The sequence below is a fragment of the Ranitomeya variabilis genome, chromosome 7 (genome assembly GCF_051348905.1).
Source record: "Ranitomeya variabilis isolate aRanVar5 chromosome 7, aRanVar5.hap1, whole genome shotgun sequence".
Lineage (NCBI taxonomy): Eukaryota > Metazoa > Chordata > Amphibia > Anura > Dendrobatidae > Ranitomeya > Ranitomeya variabilis.
In genome coordinates, this window is record NC_135238.1 from 103,509,852 (window position 1) to 103,527,421 (window position 17,570).

At 47.9% G+C, this 17,570-nt stretch overlaps 1 protein-coding gene across 7 annotated transcripts in view; it reads left to right on the top strand.

Moving 5' to 3' along the window:
- The first annotated feature begins 4,285 nt into the window (after positions 1 to 4,285).
- Positions 4,286 to 17,570, top strand: part of FBXL18 (F-box and leucine rich repeat protein 18) — a 385,112-nt gene continuing 371,827 nt past the window's right edge. For 2 of the 7 annotated variants that reach the window (XM_077275634.1, XM_077275632.1), the window contains exon 1: positions 4,286 to 4,585. Coding sequence is in view for 3 of the 7 variants with exons in the window: in XM_077275632.1 (XP_077131747.1) it covers positions 4,580 to 4,585 (6 nt within the window). In the remaining 4 variants the exon portion in view is untranslated. The remainder of the gene's footprint in view (positions 4,586 to 17,570) is intronic. The other 5 variants (XM_077275628.1, XM_077275631.1, XM_077275633.1 and 2 more) reach the window with 5 other exon arrangements.

Sequence of the window (17,570 nt, forward strand, 5' to 3'; positions counted from 1 at the left end):
GCCGAACGCTGGTGTGAAACCAGCCTAAGGCTGTTATTATAGCACCTTCCATGTGTTACACAGATACATCATGGGCTTGTCCTGCCCTACACATGAAATGAAAGGCGAAAATACAATGTGGAGACTTCATCAGAGCAATGTTTTATTTACATTCAGAACTGGTTTAGGAGGAACAAATTACCATTTCCCACAGAAATCTCAGACTTTTACTTATAGAAATACTGGATAAATATCATTTTACCATTAGATATAGAAACATTTCTAATTTTATAAAACTGCATTTTTTTGCATTGAATAACTTTCTGCCTTTGCTTGTTTCATTTTATGCATTTCTACAGTATTTTAAAACTGTAGTATGCTGTTGGTGCCTGCGGGCTGGACTGTCGGTTAGTTATGTGGCTCTCCCCCCCCCCGGGCCTGCCTCCGATGTCTGAGGTTTCGGTGTCCCAGACCAGAGATCATAATACCGGCCTTGAATTGTGAAGGACACGGCAGCCGACCCTGAGAAACATCCAAGGTGGGAACGCCCCATCATGTCGAAGAGAGTCTGCTAGATCCAGGCCTAGCAGACCAGTGCTGGTGGGTTCATGGATGCCAGGAGGGGGTTGGCCTAAAGGAAGGTCTCGTCTTTTCCTGGCGGGTCGGAGAGTTGTCCCGTCGGTTTTTTGGACAGAACATTTCCAAAACAACCAAAATTGAACAGCAGATCTCTTGGGAGGCAGACTTTAGTCCTCTGTTGCAGAAGCGAAGTACTCTTAAACTGATAGGTGCAGAGTAGGACACACTAGAAAGTTGGCGTGCATGATTGTTCAGGGCACTGGCGGTGTGGACCGGCCACCAGAGAAGGCCTAGACCGAAGCCTGGATATTTTAAGAGCAGGGTCACAGGAGCCTCTGGAAAACATGGAGGCTGCATGAATAGGAAGGTTTCCCCAGGAGACGTCCATATTGCTCAGGGGCAAACTAGGACATACTTGTCCTGTCCTTTCCATTTTTTTTTTAAAGTAGCCCCCTCACTGCCTGGTAGGATATATGTGTCCTGAAGATCACACATCATTCTTCACAGACCGATGATGAAGATAGGCATGGAATAACCTGGACGCAGACCTTTCGGCGGCTGGCACATAACGGATTCGTCTTCCCTCCCTACTCTATCTGGCTCTGGGGGGGCCAGAGGGTAGGGGGATTCGTGGCATGGACCGTCCTCTGGGGAACCACAAACACTCTAGATGTGTTAGGGCCTTGCCTCATAGACCACAGATGATACGGTAGTGACAATTCTAGGTGGGAGATTAGAGTGACAATTCCACTGTCGCCCTCAAAAGCCGTATCTGAAAAAAAAAAAAGAGAAAGGAGAATCGTTAATAAAACCCCCCCCCAAAACCTAAGTCAGAAACTGGGCTGGGTGGTCCAGACCCATGTCTGCCTCCTACTGACATTAAGCTAAAAAGGATTAGCTTCGTGCCAGTTGGCGGTGTGGCCTCCTCTACAGGGAAATACCTAAATTTATTTTTTGCATAGCATAAGCAGCATACACTCATTTTTTTTTGTGTACCCCAATGAAGCCTTAGCCCCCCCCCCCCCCCACATCAACCACATGGCCACACAGCATAACCTCGCTCCCCCAGTCAGAAACCTCCACCTCACATTAACCAGCGGGCCACACAGCATAACCTCGCTCCCCCGGTCAGAAACATCCACCTCACATTAACCAGCAGATAAATCCAAAGCCCACCAGACATTCCCTCCCCTCAAGCGTAAATCCAAATATGACGCCCCCTGCCCCAACCATAAATCCCATCAGACACCCCCTCCAATCGAACGCCACCCCAGCTTAAACTCCCATCGGACGTCCAACCCCCATCGGACGTCCAACCCCCATCGGACGTCCAACCCCCATCGGACGTACAACCCCCACCGGATGCGGAACCCCCCCACCCAGCAGAAACCCCCAGATGCAGACCCCCCACCCCGCACAAACCCCCATCAGACGTGGACCCCCCCACCCAGCACGAACCCCCATCGGACGTGGACCCCCCCACCCAGCACACACCCCCTTCGATGTCCACCCCCCACCCAGCTTAAACCCTCTTCAGCCCCCCCCCCCCAAACCCAACCCATAAGTAGGTCGCCCCCCAATAAAAGGGATCCCCCAGTAAGCAGCAGGTCACCCCCCAATAAAAGGGTTCCATCTGTAAGCAGCAGGTCGTCCCCAAATCCCACCACGGGATCCCCCCAATAGCCAGCAGCAGGTCGCCTCCCCACATTCAACGACAAGCAGGTCGCCTCCCCACATTCCACGACAAGCAGGTCGCCTCCCCACATTCCACGACAAGCAGGTCGCCTCCCCACATTCCACGACAAGCAGGTCGCCTCCCCACATTCCACGACAAGCAGGTCGCCTCCCCACATTCCACGACAAGCAGGTCGCCTCCCCACATTCCACGACAAGCAGGTCGCCTCCCCACAAGCAGGTCGCCCTCAAATCTCACCACAGGGGTCCCCCCAAATAGCCTGCAGCAGGTCACCCCTCACATGCAGGTCGCCTCCCCACATCCCACCACAAGCAGGTCACCCCCAAATCCCACCACAGGGGTCCCCCAATAGCTTGCAGGTCTCCTCCCACATCCACCACAAGGGTCCCCCCCAATAGACAGCAGGTCACGCCCTCCCAAAACCCGACCACAAGCATGTCGCCCTCAAACCCCACCACCAGGGTCTCCCCAATAGCCAGCAGCAGGTCGCCCCCACTAAAAGGGGTCCACCCCGTAAGCAGCAAGTCACCTCCAAACCCCACCACAGGGGTCCCCCTCAATAGCCAGCAGGTCACCCCCAAACCCCACCACAGGGGCCCATCAATAGCCATCAGCAGGTCACCCCTCCACAAGCAGGTCGCCCCCACTAAAAGGGGTCCCGCAACAAGCAGGTCGCCTCCCCAAACCCAACGATAAGCAGGTCACCCTCACTAAAAGGGGTCCCCCGCACGCAGGTCGCCCCCAAATCACACCATAGGGGTCACCCCAATAGCCAGCAGCAGGTCTCCCACCCCAAACAAGTCACCCCATAAGCAGCAGGTCACCCCTAAATCCCACCACAGGGGTCCCCCCAATTGCCAGCAGCAGGTCCCCCCCCCACAAGCAGGTCACCCCCTACTAAAATGGGTCACCCCCAATAGCATGCAGCAGGTCGCCCCCCCACAAGCAGGTCAGGGGTCCCCCAATAGCCTGCAGCCCCCCTCACACAAGCAGGTCGCCTACCACAGAAGTCCACCACAACAGCCAGCAGCAGTCCCCCCCCCACAAAATCCCACAATAGCCAGCAGCAGCAGGTCCCCCCAAAATCCCACCACAGGGGTCCCCCACAATAGCCAGCAGCAGCGGAGCCTCCCAAAATCCCAAGGCAGGGGTCCCCCACAATAGCCAGCAGCAGCGGAGCCTCCCAAAATCCCACCGCAGGGGTCCCCCACAATAGCCAGCAGCAGCAGAGCCCCCCAAAATCCCACCACAGGGGTCCCCCACAATAGCCAGCAGCAGCGGAGCCTCCCAAAATCCCACCGCAGGGGTCCCCCACAATAGCCAGAAGCAGCGGAGCCCCCCAAAATCCCACCGCAGGGATCCCCCACAATAGCCAGAAGCAGCGGAGCCCCCCAAAATCCCACCGCAGGGGTCCCCCACAATAGCTAGCAGCAGCGGAGCCCCCCAAAATCCCACCACAGGGGTCCCCCACAATAGCCAGAAGCAGCGGAGCCCCCCCAAATCCCACCGCAGGGGTCCCCCACAATAGCCAGAAGCAGCGGAGCCCCCCAAAATCCCACCGCAGGGATCCCCCACAATAGCCAGCAGCAGCAGCGGAGCCCCCCAAAATCCCACCACAGGGGTCCCCCACAATAGCCAGAAGCAGCGGAGCCCCCCAAAATCCCACCACAGGGGTCCCCCACAATAGCCAGAAGCAGCGGAGCCCCCCAAAATCACACCGCAGGGATCCCCCACAATAGCCAGCAGCAGCGGAGCCCCCCAAAATCCCACCGCAGCGGTCCCCCACAATAGCCAGCAGCAGCGGAGCCCCCCAAAACCCCACCACGGGTCACTCCCCACACAGACAAGTAGGTCGACCACCACAGGGCCTCCCCCCAATAGCGAATAGCGATCGGCAAGTAGCATTTTTCACCCTGAAACCACTGACCTCCATGGCGTCCACAAGCTGTCATGCTGCTTTCCTATCCTTTGCCGCCTTGGAGAACACGCCCCTCTCCCGATAGGACACGCCCCCGGAAATGACGTCACACCTGGAAGGAGCCCATACACTCTAGCATTTACCCATATGGCGGATGCGTATACAGCCGTGAATATCTGCTGCCAGGGTTCCTGTTTCCCTCCCGTCTTCCCTGAGTATCACGGGCCAGGAGGGCGCACCCCAAATCCTCTCTCTTTAGGGAGACGAAAAGAAGCCGATAGAAGAGCTGTCTGACAAGTTTGTGCTGGCACACGCAAGGTTTGAAAGCAGTAACAAAAACACCTTATTACCTGGCATCTCTCAAATGTGCAAACGGGAAGGGCTCTCACCTGTCAGTCTGGAACGTTATGCATGTTAGTTACTGTTAATTTATTGCACTTCTATTTGTTTTATTTACATTTAAAGACTTGCATTCTAAAAAATAACGTAAGCAAGTTCATCCTGTTGTCCACCTTTTCATGCTTTTTTTTGTTACTTAAAACAAAAACAATATGCAAAATATGACAAACACAGCTATACTAGCCCACCGATATCCAGCGCAGGGCACTCTGTGGTCTATCTAGTGTAGTGTCAGGAAACTGTGATGTTTCTGTTTCACTAGCTGCAGGACCACTGTGTTGTGATTGGTTGCAGCTGTCTGGTCACTTTAATTACAAAGCCCTGACTACTGCAGCCAATCACAGATCGTAACATTCTGGTGGAACGGTGACATCACTGTAGCCTGCGCCGGATCCAGATAGGTGCTGGTTGGTAAATATGGCTTTGTTTTTTACATACCCGTTTTCCTAAGTAAAGTTTGCCTGGACGACATCTTTAAAGACAATATTTAAAGTAATCAATTTGATGGTGCCCGAACTATCAGAGCTTGGCTGCATGATTGAAGTTAGAAATGTTTTACTCTGCAATGCTGCATTGTTGCAGGAAAAAAAAAAATACCTGTCTGAAATTAATGAGTTGGGTTCAGTTTCATGCAGCCCGTAGTTCAGGCAGCATGAAATTGTTGTCAGGTTGCCTTTAACCCCTTAAGCCCCGAGGGTGGTTTGCACGTTAATGACCGGGCCAATTTTTAGGCCATGTTCACACTTTGCGGGTGACCTCTGCGGGTTCTCCCGCAGCGGATTTGATAAATCTGCAGGGCAAAACCGCTGCGGTTATCCCTGCAGATTTATCGCGGTTTGTTCCGCGGTTTCCGCTGCGGGTTTCCGTTTATACTATTGATGCTGCATATGCAGCAATATGCAGCATCAATAGTAATGTTAAATTTAAAAAAAAAGTTTATATACTCACCCTCTGACGTCCCGATCTCCTCGGCGCTGCACCCGGCGGTCCGGTTCCAAAGATGATGTGCGAGAAGGACCCTTCGTGACGTCACGGTCATGTGACCGCGACGTCACGGTCATGTGACCGCGACGTCACCGCAGGTCCTGTTCGCACAGCAACTCTGACCGGCCGGCCGCGTGCAGCGCTGAGAGGTGAGTATAACATGATTTTTTATTTTAATTCTTTTTTTACACACAAATATGGTTCCCAGGGCCTGGAGGAGAGTCTCCTCTCCTCCACCCCGGATACCACCCGCACATTATCCGCTTACTTCCCGCAACGTGGGCACAACCCCATGCGGGAAGTAAGCGGTTCAATGCATTCCTATGGGTGCAGAATCGCAGCGATTCTGCACAAAGAAGTGACATGCTGCAGGTTGTAAACCGCTGCGTTTCTGTGCGGTTTTTCCCGCAGCATGTGCACAGCGGTTTGCGGTTTCCATAGGGTTTACATGTAAATGTAAACGCAATGGAAACTGCTGCGGACCCGCAGCATCAAAATCGCGGCGGTTCCGCGGTAAAAACCGCAAAGTGTGAACATGGCCTTACAATTCTGACCACTGTCCCTTTATGAGGTTATAACTCTGGAATGCTTCAACGGATCTTGGCGATTCTGACATTTTCTCTTGTCATATTGTACTTCATGATAGTGGTAAAATTTCTTCGATATACAGTTAGGTCCATATATATTTGGACAGAGACAACATTTTTCTAATTTTGGTTATAGCCATTACCACAATGAATTTTAAACAAAACAATTCAGATGCAGTTGAAGTTCAGACTTTCAGCTTTCATTTGAGGGTATCCACATTAAAATTGGATTAAGGGTTTAGGAGTTTCAGATCCTTAACATGTACCACCCTGTTTTTAAAGGGACCAAAAGTAATTGGACAGATTCAATAATTTTAAATAAAATGTTAATTTTTAGTACTTGGTTGAAAACCCTTTGTTGCCAATGACTGCCTAAAGTCTTGAACTCATGGACATCACCAGACGCTGAGTTTCCTCCTTTTTGATGCTCTGCCAGGCCTTCACTGCTGTGGTTTTCAGATGCTGTTTGTTTGTGGGCCTTTCTGTCTGAAGTTTAGTCTTTAACAAGTGAAATGCATGCTCAATTGGGTTGAGATCAGGTGACTGACTTGGCCATTCAAGAATATTCCACTTCTTTGCTTTAATAAACTCCTGAGTTGCTTTGGCTTTATGTTTTGGGTCATTGTCCATCTGTAGTATGAAACGACGACCAATCAGTTTTGCTTCATTTGGCTGGATCTGAGCATACAGTATGGCTCTGAATACCTCAGAATTCATTCGGCTGCTTCTGTCCTGTGTCACATCATCAATAAACACTAGTGACCCAGTGCCACTGGCAGCCATGCATGCCCAAGCCATCACACTGCCTCCGCCGTGTTTTACAGATGATGTGGTATGCTTAGGATCATGAGCTGTACCCCACCTTCACCATACTTTTCTCTTTCCATCATTCTGGTAGAGGTTGATCTTGGATTCATCTGTCCAAAGAGTGTTCTTCCAGAACTGTGCTGGCTTTTTTAGATGTTTTTTAGCACAGTCCAGTCTAACCTTTTTATTCTTGATGCTTATGAGTGGCTTGCACCGTGCAGTGAACCCTCTGTATTTACTTTCATGCAGTCTTCTCTTTATGGTAGATTTGGATATTGATACGCCGACCTCCTGGAGAGTGTTGTTCACTTGGTTGGCTGTTGTGTAGGGGTTTCTCTTCACCATGGAGCTTATTCTGCGATCATCCACCACTGTTGTCTTCCGTGGGCGCCCAGATCTTTTTGCATTGATGAGTTCACCAGTGCTTTCTTTCTTTCTCAGGATGTACCAAATTGTAGATTTTGCCACTCCTAATATTGTAGCAATTTATCCGATGGGTTTTTTCTGTTTTCGCAGCTTAAGGATGGCTTGTTTCACCTGCATGGAGAGCTCCTTTGACCGCATGTTTACTTCACAGCAAAACCTTACAAATGCAAGCACCACACCTCAAATCAACTCCAGGCCTTTTATCTGCTTAATTGAGAATGACATAACGAAGGGATTGCCCACACCTGTCCATGAAATAGCCTTGGAGTCAATTGTCCAATTACTTTTGGTCCCTTTAAAAACAGGGTGGCACATGTTAAGGAGCTGAAACTCCTAAACCCTTCATCCAATTTTATTGTGGATACCCTCAAATGAAAGCTGAAAGTCTGAACTTCAACTTCATTTGAATTGTTTTGTTTAAAATTAATTGTGGTAATGTCTATAAGCAAAATTAGAAAAATGTTGCCTCTGTCCAAATATATATGGACCTAACTGTAACTTAAGCTTATTTGTGAAAAAAAACGGAAATTTGGCGAAAATTTTGAAAATTTCATAATTTTCCAACTTTGAATTTTTATGCGTTTAAATCACAGAGATATGTCACACAAAATACTTAATAAGTAACATTTCCCACATGTCTACTTTAGGCTGGTTTCACATTTGCGGTTGTGTCCGCAGCGTTTCTACCGCATATATCCGCATGCGTTTTGTATTCCTATCTTTAACATTAAAAACGCATGCGTTTTTGTTTGTTCGCGTTTTACCGCGTTTGACAACGCATGCATCGTTTCGTCGTTTGCGGCTTGGTGCGGAAATGCAACATGTAGTAATTTTTAGAGGTGTCAATTTGCCGCTTGGAAACGCATGTGGTCGATTGCGCAAGGTTTGCGGCAAAAAAACGCATTGCTGTCTATATGAACGCATGCTTTCATAAGCACATGCGTTCGTGAACGCATGCGTTCCACAAGAGAAAAAATGTGTAGACACTGCGTCTTCAAACGCGGCAAAACGCGAACTAACAAACGCATGCGTCCCTAATGATAAATATAGGAATACAAAACGCATGCGGATATTAAAACGCAAACGCAGGAAAAAAACGCATGTAAACGCGTACAAACACGGCGTTTTTTTTTTAACCGCATGCGCTACCGCATGCGTCTAAAAAATGCCGCGTTTGTGCACTTTTACATGTGTTTTTTCAACCACTTGTGGATGCATTTTAAACGCTGCGGATTTAAACGCAAATATGAAAGTAGCCTTACATCAGCACAATTTTGAAACCAAAATTTTTTTTTTGTTAGGGAGTTATAAGGGTTAAAAGTTGACCAGCAATTTCTCATTTTTACAACACCGTTTTTTTAGGGACCACATCTCATTTGAAGTCATTTTGAGGGGTCTATATGATAGAAAATACCCAAGTGTGACACCATTCTAAAAACTGCACCCCACATTCAAGAACTTTATTAACCCTTCAGGTATTTCACAGGAATTTTTGGAATGTTTAAATAAAAATGAACATTTAACTTTTTTTCTCACACAATTTATTTCAGCTCTAATTTGTTTTATTTTACCAAGGGTAACAGGAGAAAATGGCGCATTGCTCCGAGGGTCTCAGGGAAGCCCGCAGGGAGCCTCCTCCCTGCGCGATGCTTCCCTATACCGCCGTAGCACTGCGATCATGTTTGATCGCAGTGTGCCGGGGGTTGATGTGTCTGGGGCGGTCCGTGACCGCTCCTGGCACATAGTGCCGGATGTCTGCTGCGATAGTCAGCTGACACTCGGCCGCACTCCCCCCGTGAGCGCGGCCAATCGCATATATCGTACTATCCCGTCGCTGAGAATTAAGTCCCAGGTCACCTTGACGGGATAGTACGTCATATGGGATTAAGGGGTTAAAACTAAGGATATAATGCCGCACTCTGAAATGTAGAAAAAATAGCAAATTTAGAAAATAGGAACTTCATTATGCTCATGGTAAATGTACATATGGAATATTAGAAAAATTGAGTTGCACTGTTGCTACAAGAAAATGTCAGAAAAATGAGAGCAGGTACTTAGCACAAATTTGCCAATTCAAGGGAGTCTAACAGCCATCCAAAAGGCGTACCTTATTGTGAGTAACTTGACCCCCTTCATGATGGAGCCCTTTTTCATTTTTGCATTTTCCATTTTTGCTCCCCTCCTTCCTAGTGCCATTACGTTTTTATTTTCCAGGACGTCCCTCCTGACAGCACCATGGAGGACGTCTCCCCTCCTCCTTGCTGGGACAGGAAACACACGAGAGTTTAAATATCCGGTACCACCCCTCACTCCTCAGTGTTTTTCCTGTCCCTGCATGGAGGGACACACGAAGAGGAGCAGCATGCTTTCCGAGCTCAGGGGGATCGTGCGGTCATCCAGAGCCTTCCCCCTGTCAAGTGGCTCAGGGTCGAAACTCCCCAGCGGGGAGTCCCTCTACCCCAAAGGCCCGGAGCAGGACTAAGCTCCGGGATTGAACCGCTCCTCCCGGTGGGAGGCTCTCGGTTCACAACGCGGCAGCGATCCTGAAAGGTCTCCAGGCGGCAGGTGTGGTTCGGGAGTCGCTACAGCCGGCCGGCACTTCCTGATCTAAGGAGCCGCGTCACTTCCGGTTTCTTCAGAGCCGGCGAAACGTCACTTCCGGTGGCTTTCTAAGAGCGGGGAATTCAAACACTCCACGGTGGAGAGCACTGAGCAGAGCGGTCGCTGGTGTGTAGCGTCCAGCTTCGGGCGGTGGTGCGTTGTATACCTCGAAATCGGATATGGAAGACCGAATTGAAGAGGAAGGGGTAAGTCTGCCTGTGGCAGTATACCCTTACATCACAAAAATACCGCACACCTTCTAGCCTATTACTCCCTATCTTATGTTGTCTAGGATAAGGGAAACCCCGCTGCTCCCCCTGCTACGGCTAAAAAATCTGTGAAGGCCACGGCTAAAAGCATCAGATGTCCTGTATGCCATGTAAAGCTCCCAGATTCCCATGGCAAGACCCTCTGTACAGCCTGTACTTCTAAGGTCATGAAGGACGAGCAGTCGTCTCTGCTATCCGAGATGAGGTCCCTAATACGGGAAGAGGTTCAGGCCTCTATATCCAGCCTCTCACATTCACGCCCGGCCAGTCCTATAGTGGGTCGCAAACGTGCCAGACGGGAGGAACCCCAGGGGGAGCCAGAGTATTCTTCTGATGAAGGTTCCGAACTCAGGGATTCGCCATCAGAAGAGGAGGGAGAAATCCCAGTAGGAAGCCAGGATCAGAACAGGAAGTATCTCTTCCAGTCTGAAGAAACGGACGAACTCGTACAGGCAGTACGAAATACGATGCAGATCGAGGACACTTCCAAACCACAGTCCAGACAGGACTTGATGTTTGGGGGACTAGTGGCTCGGAATCAGACTGTATTTCCTATAAGTGATCATATCAAAGCTATGATCCTGCAAGAGTGGAAAGAGGCCGAGCGTCGATTGGTTCTGTCACGTGACTTTAAAGGCCGCTTGCCATTCGATCTCGAGGAAGTCAGGTTATGGGAGGAGGTCCCTAAAATTGACGTTCCTGTTGCTAAAGTCACCAAAAAAACTGCTATACCATTTGAAGACTCCTCCAGTCTTCGTGACCCTATGGATAGGAAGGCGGACATTCTCCTGAAAAGGGCCTGGGAGGCATCTGCGGCCCTGATCAGAACAAACATAGCAGCCACCTCGGTGGCCAGGTCTATGTATCTATGGATGGGCTAGTTGGAAGAGCAATTAGCTAATAAGACCCCTAGATCAGATATTTTGCATTCTCTTCCTATCATGAAGTCCGCTATGGCATTCCTTTCAGATATGACAGCAGAGTCAGTCAGATTTTCAGCTCGTAACAGCTCTCTATCTAATGCAGCTAGGCAGGCAGTATGGCTGAGATCCTGGTCTGGTGACAATGCATCTAAGTCCAAACTCTGTTCTATTCCATTTTCGGGACAGAGGGTGTTTGGACCGGCTCTGGACTCTATCCTTGAGTCAGCATCCGATAAAAAGAAAGGGTTTCCGGAGGATAAACCCAAACGACCCCTGCCTTTTCGGAGAAGTTTCTTCTCCAAGAAACAGTTTGATCCGAGAGGACAAGGTCGGTCCAGCAGAGGATCCTACAGAGGCTCCCATGGACAGGGTGGCAGAAACAAAGGCTTTTTCTTCAGTCCATGCACTAGAAATAAGCCACAATGACGCCACCAGCATTGGGGGAAGACTGCGGAGGTTTGCAAAAAACTGGGCTCAGATTACTCTGAGCCAGTGGGTTCGCAGAACTGTGTCAGACGGATACAGCATAGAGCTTTACTCCCCTCCCCCAGAAAGGTACATCGCTCCTACTATAGCCGGATCTGCAGGCGGGGGCGGAAGCGCCGACTCGCGCATGCGCACTGCGCACAGAAAGGGCACACTATTTAAATCACTGAACGAGGGTAATTCGGCGATGCAAGATGTCATCCCCAGGTGCCATGGACCCCACAGCAGGAGATCCAGTACCCCCCGCCAAAGATAACGCCAGAGGATGCTCGTAAAAGCGACGGTTCCAGAACAGGATCTCGGCCTTCTGATTCGGTATTATTTGCTTCACTGGGTGAGTTGTGAACTCTGCCTATTAAGCTGACGTTGTCTCCCTACTTCTCTCTTTTCTCTTTCTCTCTCTACTTATTACGCTTAGGGCAAAAAGCGACAAAAAACGAAGAATAAGGAATGTGCCTTGTGTAGCCAGCCCCTTCCAGACTCATACCCCAAAAAACTTTGCAAGGACTGTTTTAAGGAAACAACACAGGGAGCAGTAGTGTCCGTTACGGACTTACGGGCCATTATTAGGGAGGAACTAAAAAATATGGCCCAGGACAAACCATGTAGTACTAAGTCCAAAACACCGACACCTGTGTCAGACTCCGATAGTGACCAACCTGTACTGTCAGACGCCTCCCTATCATCATGTTAATCATCATCATCATCCTCATCAGAGATCGAGGGACGCTCATGTTTTCCCTTAGAAAGTGTGGACAACTTGGTAAAGTCAATTCGAAATACCATGGGGTGTGAGGAAACAAAGGGTGCGCAAACCACGCAGGACATAATGTTCGCAGGTTTGGCAGCGAGAAAGAGGAGATGTTTTCCAGTTATACCAGCAGTGAAAACATTAATTAAGAGAGTGGGAGAAGCAGGATCAGAGAAGCTTTCTACCCTCAGCATCAAAACGAAAATATCCGTTTAGTGATGAGGAGCTTCTTACATGGACCAAAGTCCCTAAGGTCGACGCAGCTGTAGCCTCTACCTCTAAGCAATCCACTCTACCTGTGGAGGATGCGGGACTACTGGTCGATCCTTTGGATCGTAAGGCTGAGTCATCCCTTAAACGTTCTTGGGAAGCGGCTACAGGAATATTCAAACCTGCAGTAGCCAGCACTTGCGCTGCCCGGTCAATGATCATCTGGATTGATCAGTTAGACCAGCAAATCGAAAATAAAAGTTCAAGAGAAAAACTACGAGCGGCCATCCCCTTAATACGAGGAGCAGCGGCCTTTATGGCAGACGCTTCCGCCGACTCACTCCGTTTGGCAGCAAGATCTGCAGGCCTCGTGAATAACGCAAGACGAGCGCTATGGATGAAAAGCTGGAAAGGGGACGCGCAATCTAAATCTAAAATATGCGCAATCCCATGTGAGGGTGAGTACGTCTTTGGTAAAACCTTAGACGAGATACTCAAAGGCAAAGGACAGGAAGAAAGCTTTTCCTGATTCCTCTATTCCCTTTTACAGGAGAGCCTTTAAAAGGAGACCGTTTGGCAAAAGGAGGCAAACGGATAGGTCTACAACATGGACCGCTAAAGACGACAAGCAGAGAGGTACCATGTTTAGAAGACCCAACCCCCCAAAAGACAACAAATACTGAGGATATACCAGTTGGGGGCAGACTGAAGTTTTTCACCACTCAATGGGAAAAAATAACATCTAGCTCGTGGGTTTTAAATATCATCCTAGATGGAATTAAACTAAAATTCTCTCGTGTTCCCCACGAGTCTTATATTATAACATCCCTCAGCTCGCCTATACAACAACAGGCGCTAGAGCTTGAAATTCAAACCCTATTATCAAAATGGGTCTTAGTCCAAGTTCCGGTGGGACAGGAGGGTAGGGGATTCTACTCTCCCTTATTCCTAATTTCCAAGCCCGACGGTTCTTTCAGGACAATCATAAACCTTAAACTCAATTCATTTATTGAAAACTATACATTTAAGATGGAATCCATTAGGTCCACCATAAAACTCCTCTTCCCAAACTGTATGATGGGGGGCATTGATCTAAAAGATGCTTACTATCATCTCCCTATTCATAACAGATACCAAAAATTCCTCAGGGTGGCGGTAATAATCAACAACGAGATTCGTCATTTCCAGTATGCGGCCTTGCCCTTCGGCCTCTCAACAGCGCCGAGGATCTTCACCAAGATAATGCTAGAGGTGATGGCCTACCTTCGCCAGAAGGAGACTTTGATTGTGCCCTATCTGGATGACTTTTTGGTAATAGGAAATTCAATTACTCAATGTACTGATCGTTTAGCTCACGCAATTTCCTCTCTACAGGACCTGGGCTGGATAATCAATACCGACAAATCCAGACTCACTCCGCTTTCCCGTCAGGAGTTCTTGGGGTTCCATTTAGACTCCATATCTCAAAAGTGTCTTCTGCCTCAGGTAAAGATACTACTGATCAGACACAAAGTCCTAGCCGCAATAAATAATCCACGTATATCCCTAAGACAAGCTATGTCGTTACTAGGGTCTCTTATCTCTTGTATACCTGCAGTAAGATGGGCTCAATACCATACTCGAACACTACAACATCAAATTTTACAAGAGGATAGATGGTTATTTGGTCATCTAAATGCAAAAATAACCTTATCTCAGGAGGTTTTATCTTCCTTAGCGTGGTGGCTAGACTCAAACCATTTGATGAGTGGTGTTCCATGGGTAATAACGCCATCTCATACCATAACCACTGACGCCAGTCCTCATGGATGGGGCGCTCATATGGGGAATGATTATTGCCAAGGGTCATGGAACATGGAGGAAAGCTGCAACTCCTCTAACGTCAAAGAACTAAATGCAGTAAAATACGCCTTATACCATTTCCTCCCACAGCTTCGGGGGAAAGACGTCAGAATTCTCTCCGACAACACCACCACAGTGGCGTATCTAAACAGGCAAGGAGGTACGCGATCAGAGACTCTGATGTCTTCTGCTACAGAAATCTTAAATCTAGCAGAAAGTCACCTAACATCCCTTACTGCGCTGCACATAAGAGGAGAAAACAATCAGCAGGCAGACTTTTTAAGTCGACACACCTTGAGACAAGGAGAGTTGTGCCTAAACCAGCAGATTTTTCTGGACATAATATCCCTATGGGGCCATCCTCAAATAGATCTCTTCGCCACAAGAAGAAACAGAAAAGTCTGGAGATTTGCCTCATCTCCAACGGATCATCCAGACATTCTGGACGCTCTCCAAGCCCCTTGGCAGTTCAGTCTGGCGTACGCTTTTCCTCCGATCATAGTACTACCCCAAGTCATACGCAAAATCAGAGAAGGAGCAAAAGTGATACTGATAGCTCCATTCTGGCCCAAGAGACCATGGTTCTCGTGGCTACAAACCATGTCGGTCTCAGATCCTTGGGTCCTCCCCTCAACACCCAACCTTCTCTTACAGGGTCCGTTTTTCCACCCTCAGGTGGACAATCTCCACCTGACGGCCTGGAATTTGAGAGGCAGATGCTAAGATCGAGAGGATTCTCGGGGGGTTTGATTGACACACTTCTCCAGAGTAGAAAACCTTCCACCACAAAAATTTATACGAGAATATGGAAGAAATTCTTACAATTCCATACATCTACTAACACATCAGAAATTCCGATACAATCTATCCTGGAATTTCTTCAAAAAGGGAGAGAACTAGGTTTAACTGTAAACACCTTAAAAGTTAATGTTTCAGCACTAGGAGCCCTCTATGGCCATAACATTGCGGGAGATAGATGGGTATCCAGATTTATCTCAGCCTGCGAAAGAATAAATCCAGTTAACATACCTAGGATTCCACCCTGGGATTTAAATTTAGTTTTACAAGCCCTAACAGACTCTCCATTCGAACCAATAGACTCGATACCCATTAAATGTCTATCACTAAAAACGGCCCTCTTGGTAGCACTGACTTCAGCTAGGAGAATCAGTGACATCCAAGCACTCTCTATAGATCCACCTTTTTTGTTAACCTTTCAAGATAAATTAATTCTTAAACCAGACCCTTCCTACCTTCCCAAAGTAGCAAAAAAATTCCATAGGTCGCAAGAAATAATCTTGCCCACTTTCTTCAGTAATCCCTCCACTCCTGAAGAACAGAAATATCACACTCTAGACGTTAAGAGTAGTGTTAAAATACATTGAAAGGACCAGCAGCTGGCGACAGTGTAGGGCTCTGTTTATTTCCTTCCAGGGTCACAAGAAGGGTAATGGAGTAACAAAAAGCACCTTATCCCGGTGGATCAGAGAGTCTATCAGACTGGCCTATTCCGCGAGGAAAGATAACCCTCCGGAAGGCATAACAGCACACTCTACCAGAGCGATGGCATCCTCCTGGGCAGAGAGGGGAGACGTCCCAATTGAAACTATATGTAAGGCGGCAACTTGGTCAAATCCTTCTACATTCTATAACCACTATAGGCTAGACCTATCGTCAACTTCTGACCTAGACTTTGGCAGGACTGTCCTCAGCACGGTGGTCCCCTCCCTAGGTAATGGTCTCTGAAAGATCTCCAGTGGGGTGCTGTCGTGGTGAAGAGTAAAAAGCTGGATTACTCACCGGTAATGCTCTTTTAGTGAGTCTACGACAGCACCCTCTTACATCCCTCCCTAGATTAATATAGTACATACTATTGAGTAAAATTCTTTTAATCATAAGCAAATAAGTTTGAAAAATGAAATAAATGATATTTGCCTAATACTGGCGGTCCTCCGGGTACTCTGAAATCAAAACTGAGGAGGAGAGGCGGACTGCCCCCTTTTATTTCTCAATAGGTTTCCTGTTCCTGCGGGGCGGATCCCTCTCTCCAGTGGGGTGCTGTCGTGGACTCACTAAAAGAGCATTACCGGTGAGTAATCCGGCTTATTTGCATCATTCCATGAGTTGGTCCTTGTTACAACACTGAGGAGTGAGGGGTGGTACCGGATATTTAAACTCTCGTGTGTTTCCTGTCCCAGCAAGGAGGAGGGGAGACGTCCCCCATGGTGCTGTCAGTATGGACTCCTGGAAACATAATTACCGGTAAGACTAATACCGATTTTTCTGTCAATATGGCCATGTGAGGGCTTGTTTTTTTGAGGGACAAGTTGTACTTTTGATCGACACCATTGATTTTACCATGTCTTGTACTAGAAAACCGGAAAAAAATTCCAAGTGTGGTGAAATTGCACAAAAAGTGGAATCCCACTCTCGTTTTTTGTTTGGCTTTTTTGCTAGGTTCACTAAATGCTAAAACTGACCTGCCAAGGTGATTCCCCAGGTCATTATGAGTTCATAGACCCCAAACATGTTAAGGTTATTTTTTATCTAAGTGGTGAAAAAAAATTCCAAATGTTGCAGCGACAGAAAAATTGTAATTCTGGCGTTTTGAATTTTTTTTCTCGCTACGCCATTTAGCTATCGGGTTAATCCCTTTTTTTATTTTTTATTTTTTATTTTTTTATTAATTGGACGATTCTGAACGCAGCGATACCAAATGTGTATTTTTGATTCTTTTTTCTTTGTTTTGTTTTGAATGGGGCGAAAGGGTGGTGATTTAAACTTTTATATTTAATTTATTTCATATCTCTTTAAAAATAAATAAATTTATTTATATTCCTATGTAGCTGAATTACAGGCTTGCTATGAGTGCCGACCACAGGGTGGCGTTCATAGGCATCCGGCATCAACAACCATAGAGGTTTCAAGGAGACCTCTGATTGTCATGCTGACACATCGCTGACTCCCGATCATGTGACGGGGGTCAGCGATGCGCGCATTTCTGGCCTCACGGCCCGTATCGCTAGTTAAATGCCACTGTCAGCGTTTGATAGCGGCATTTAACTGGTTAATAGCAGACGATGGATCGCGATTCCACTCGTCGCTATTGCACG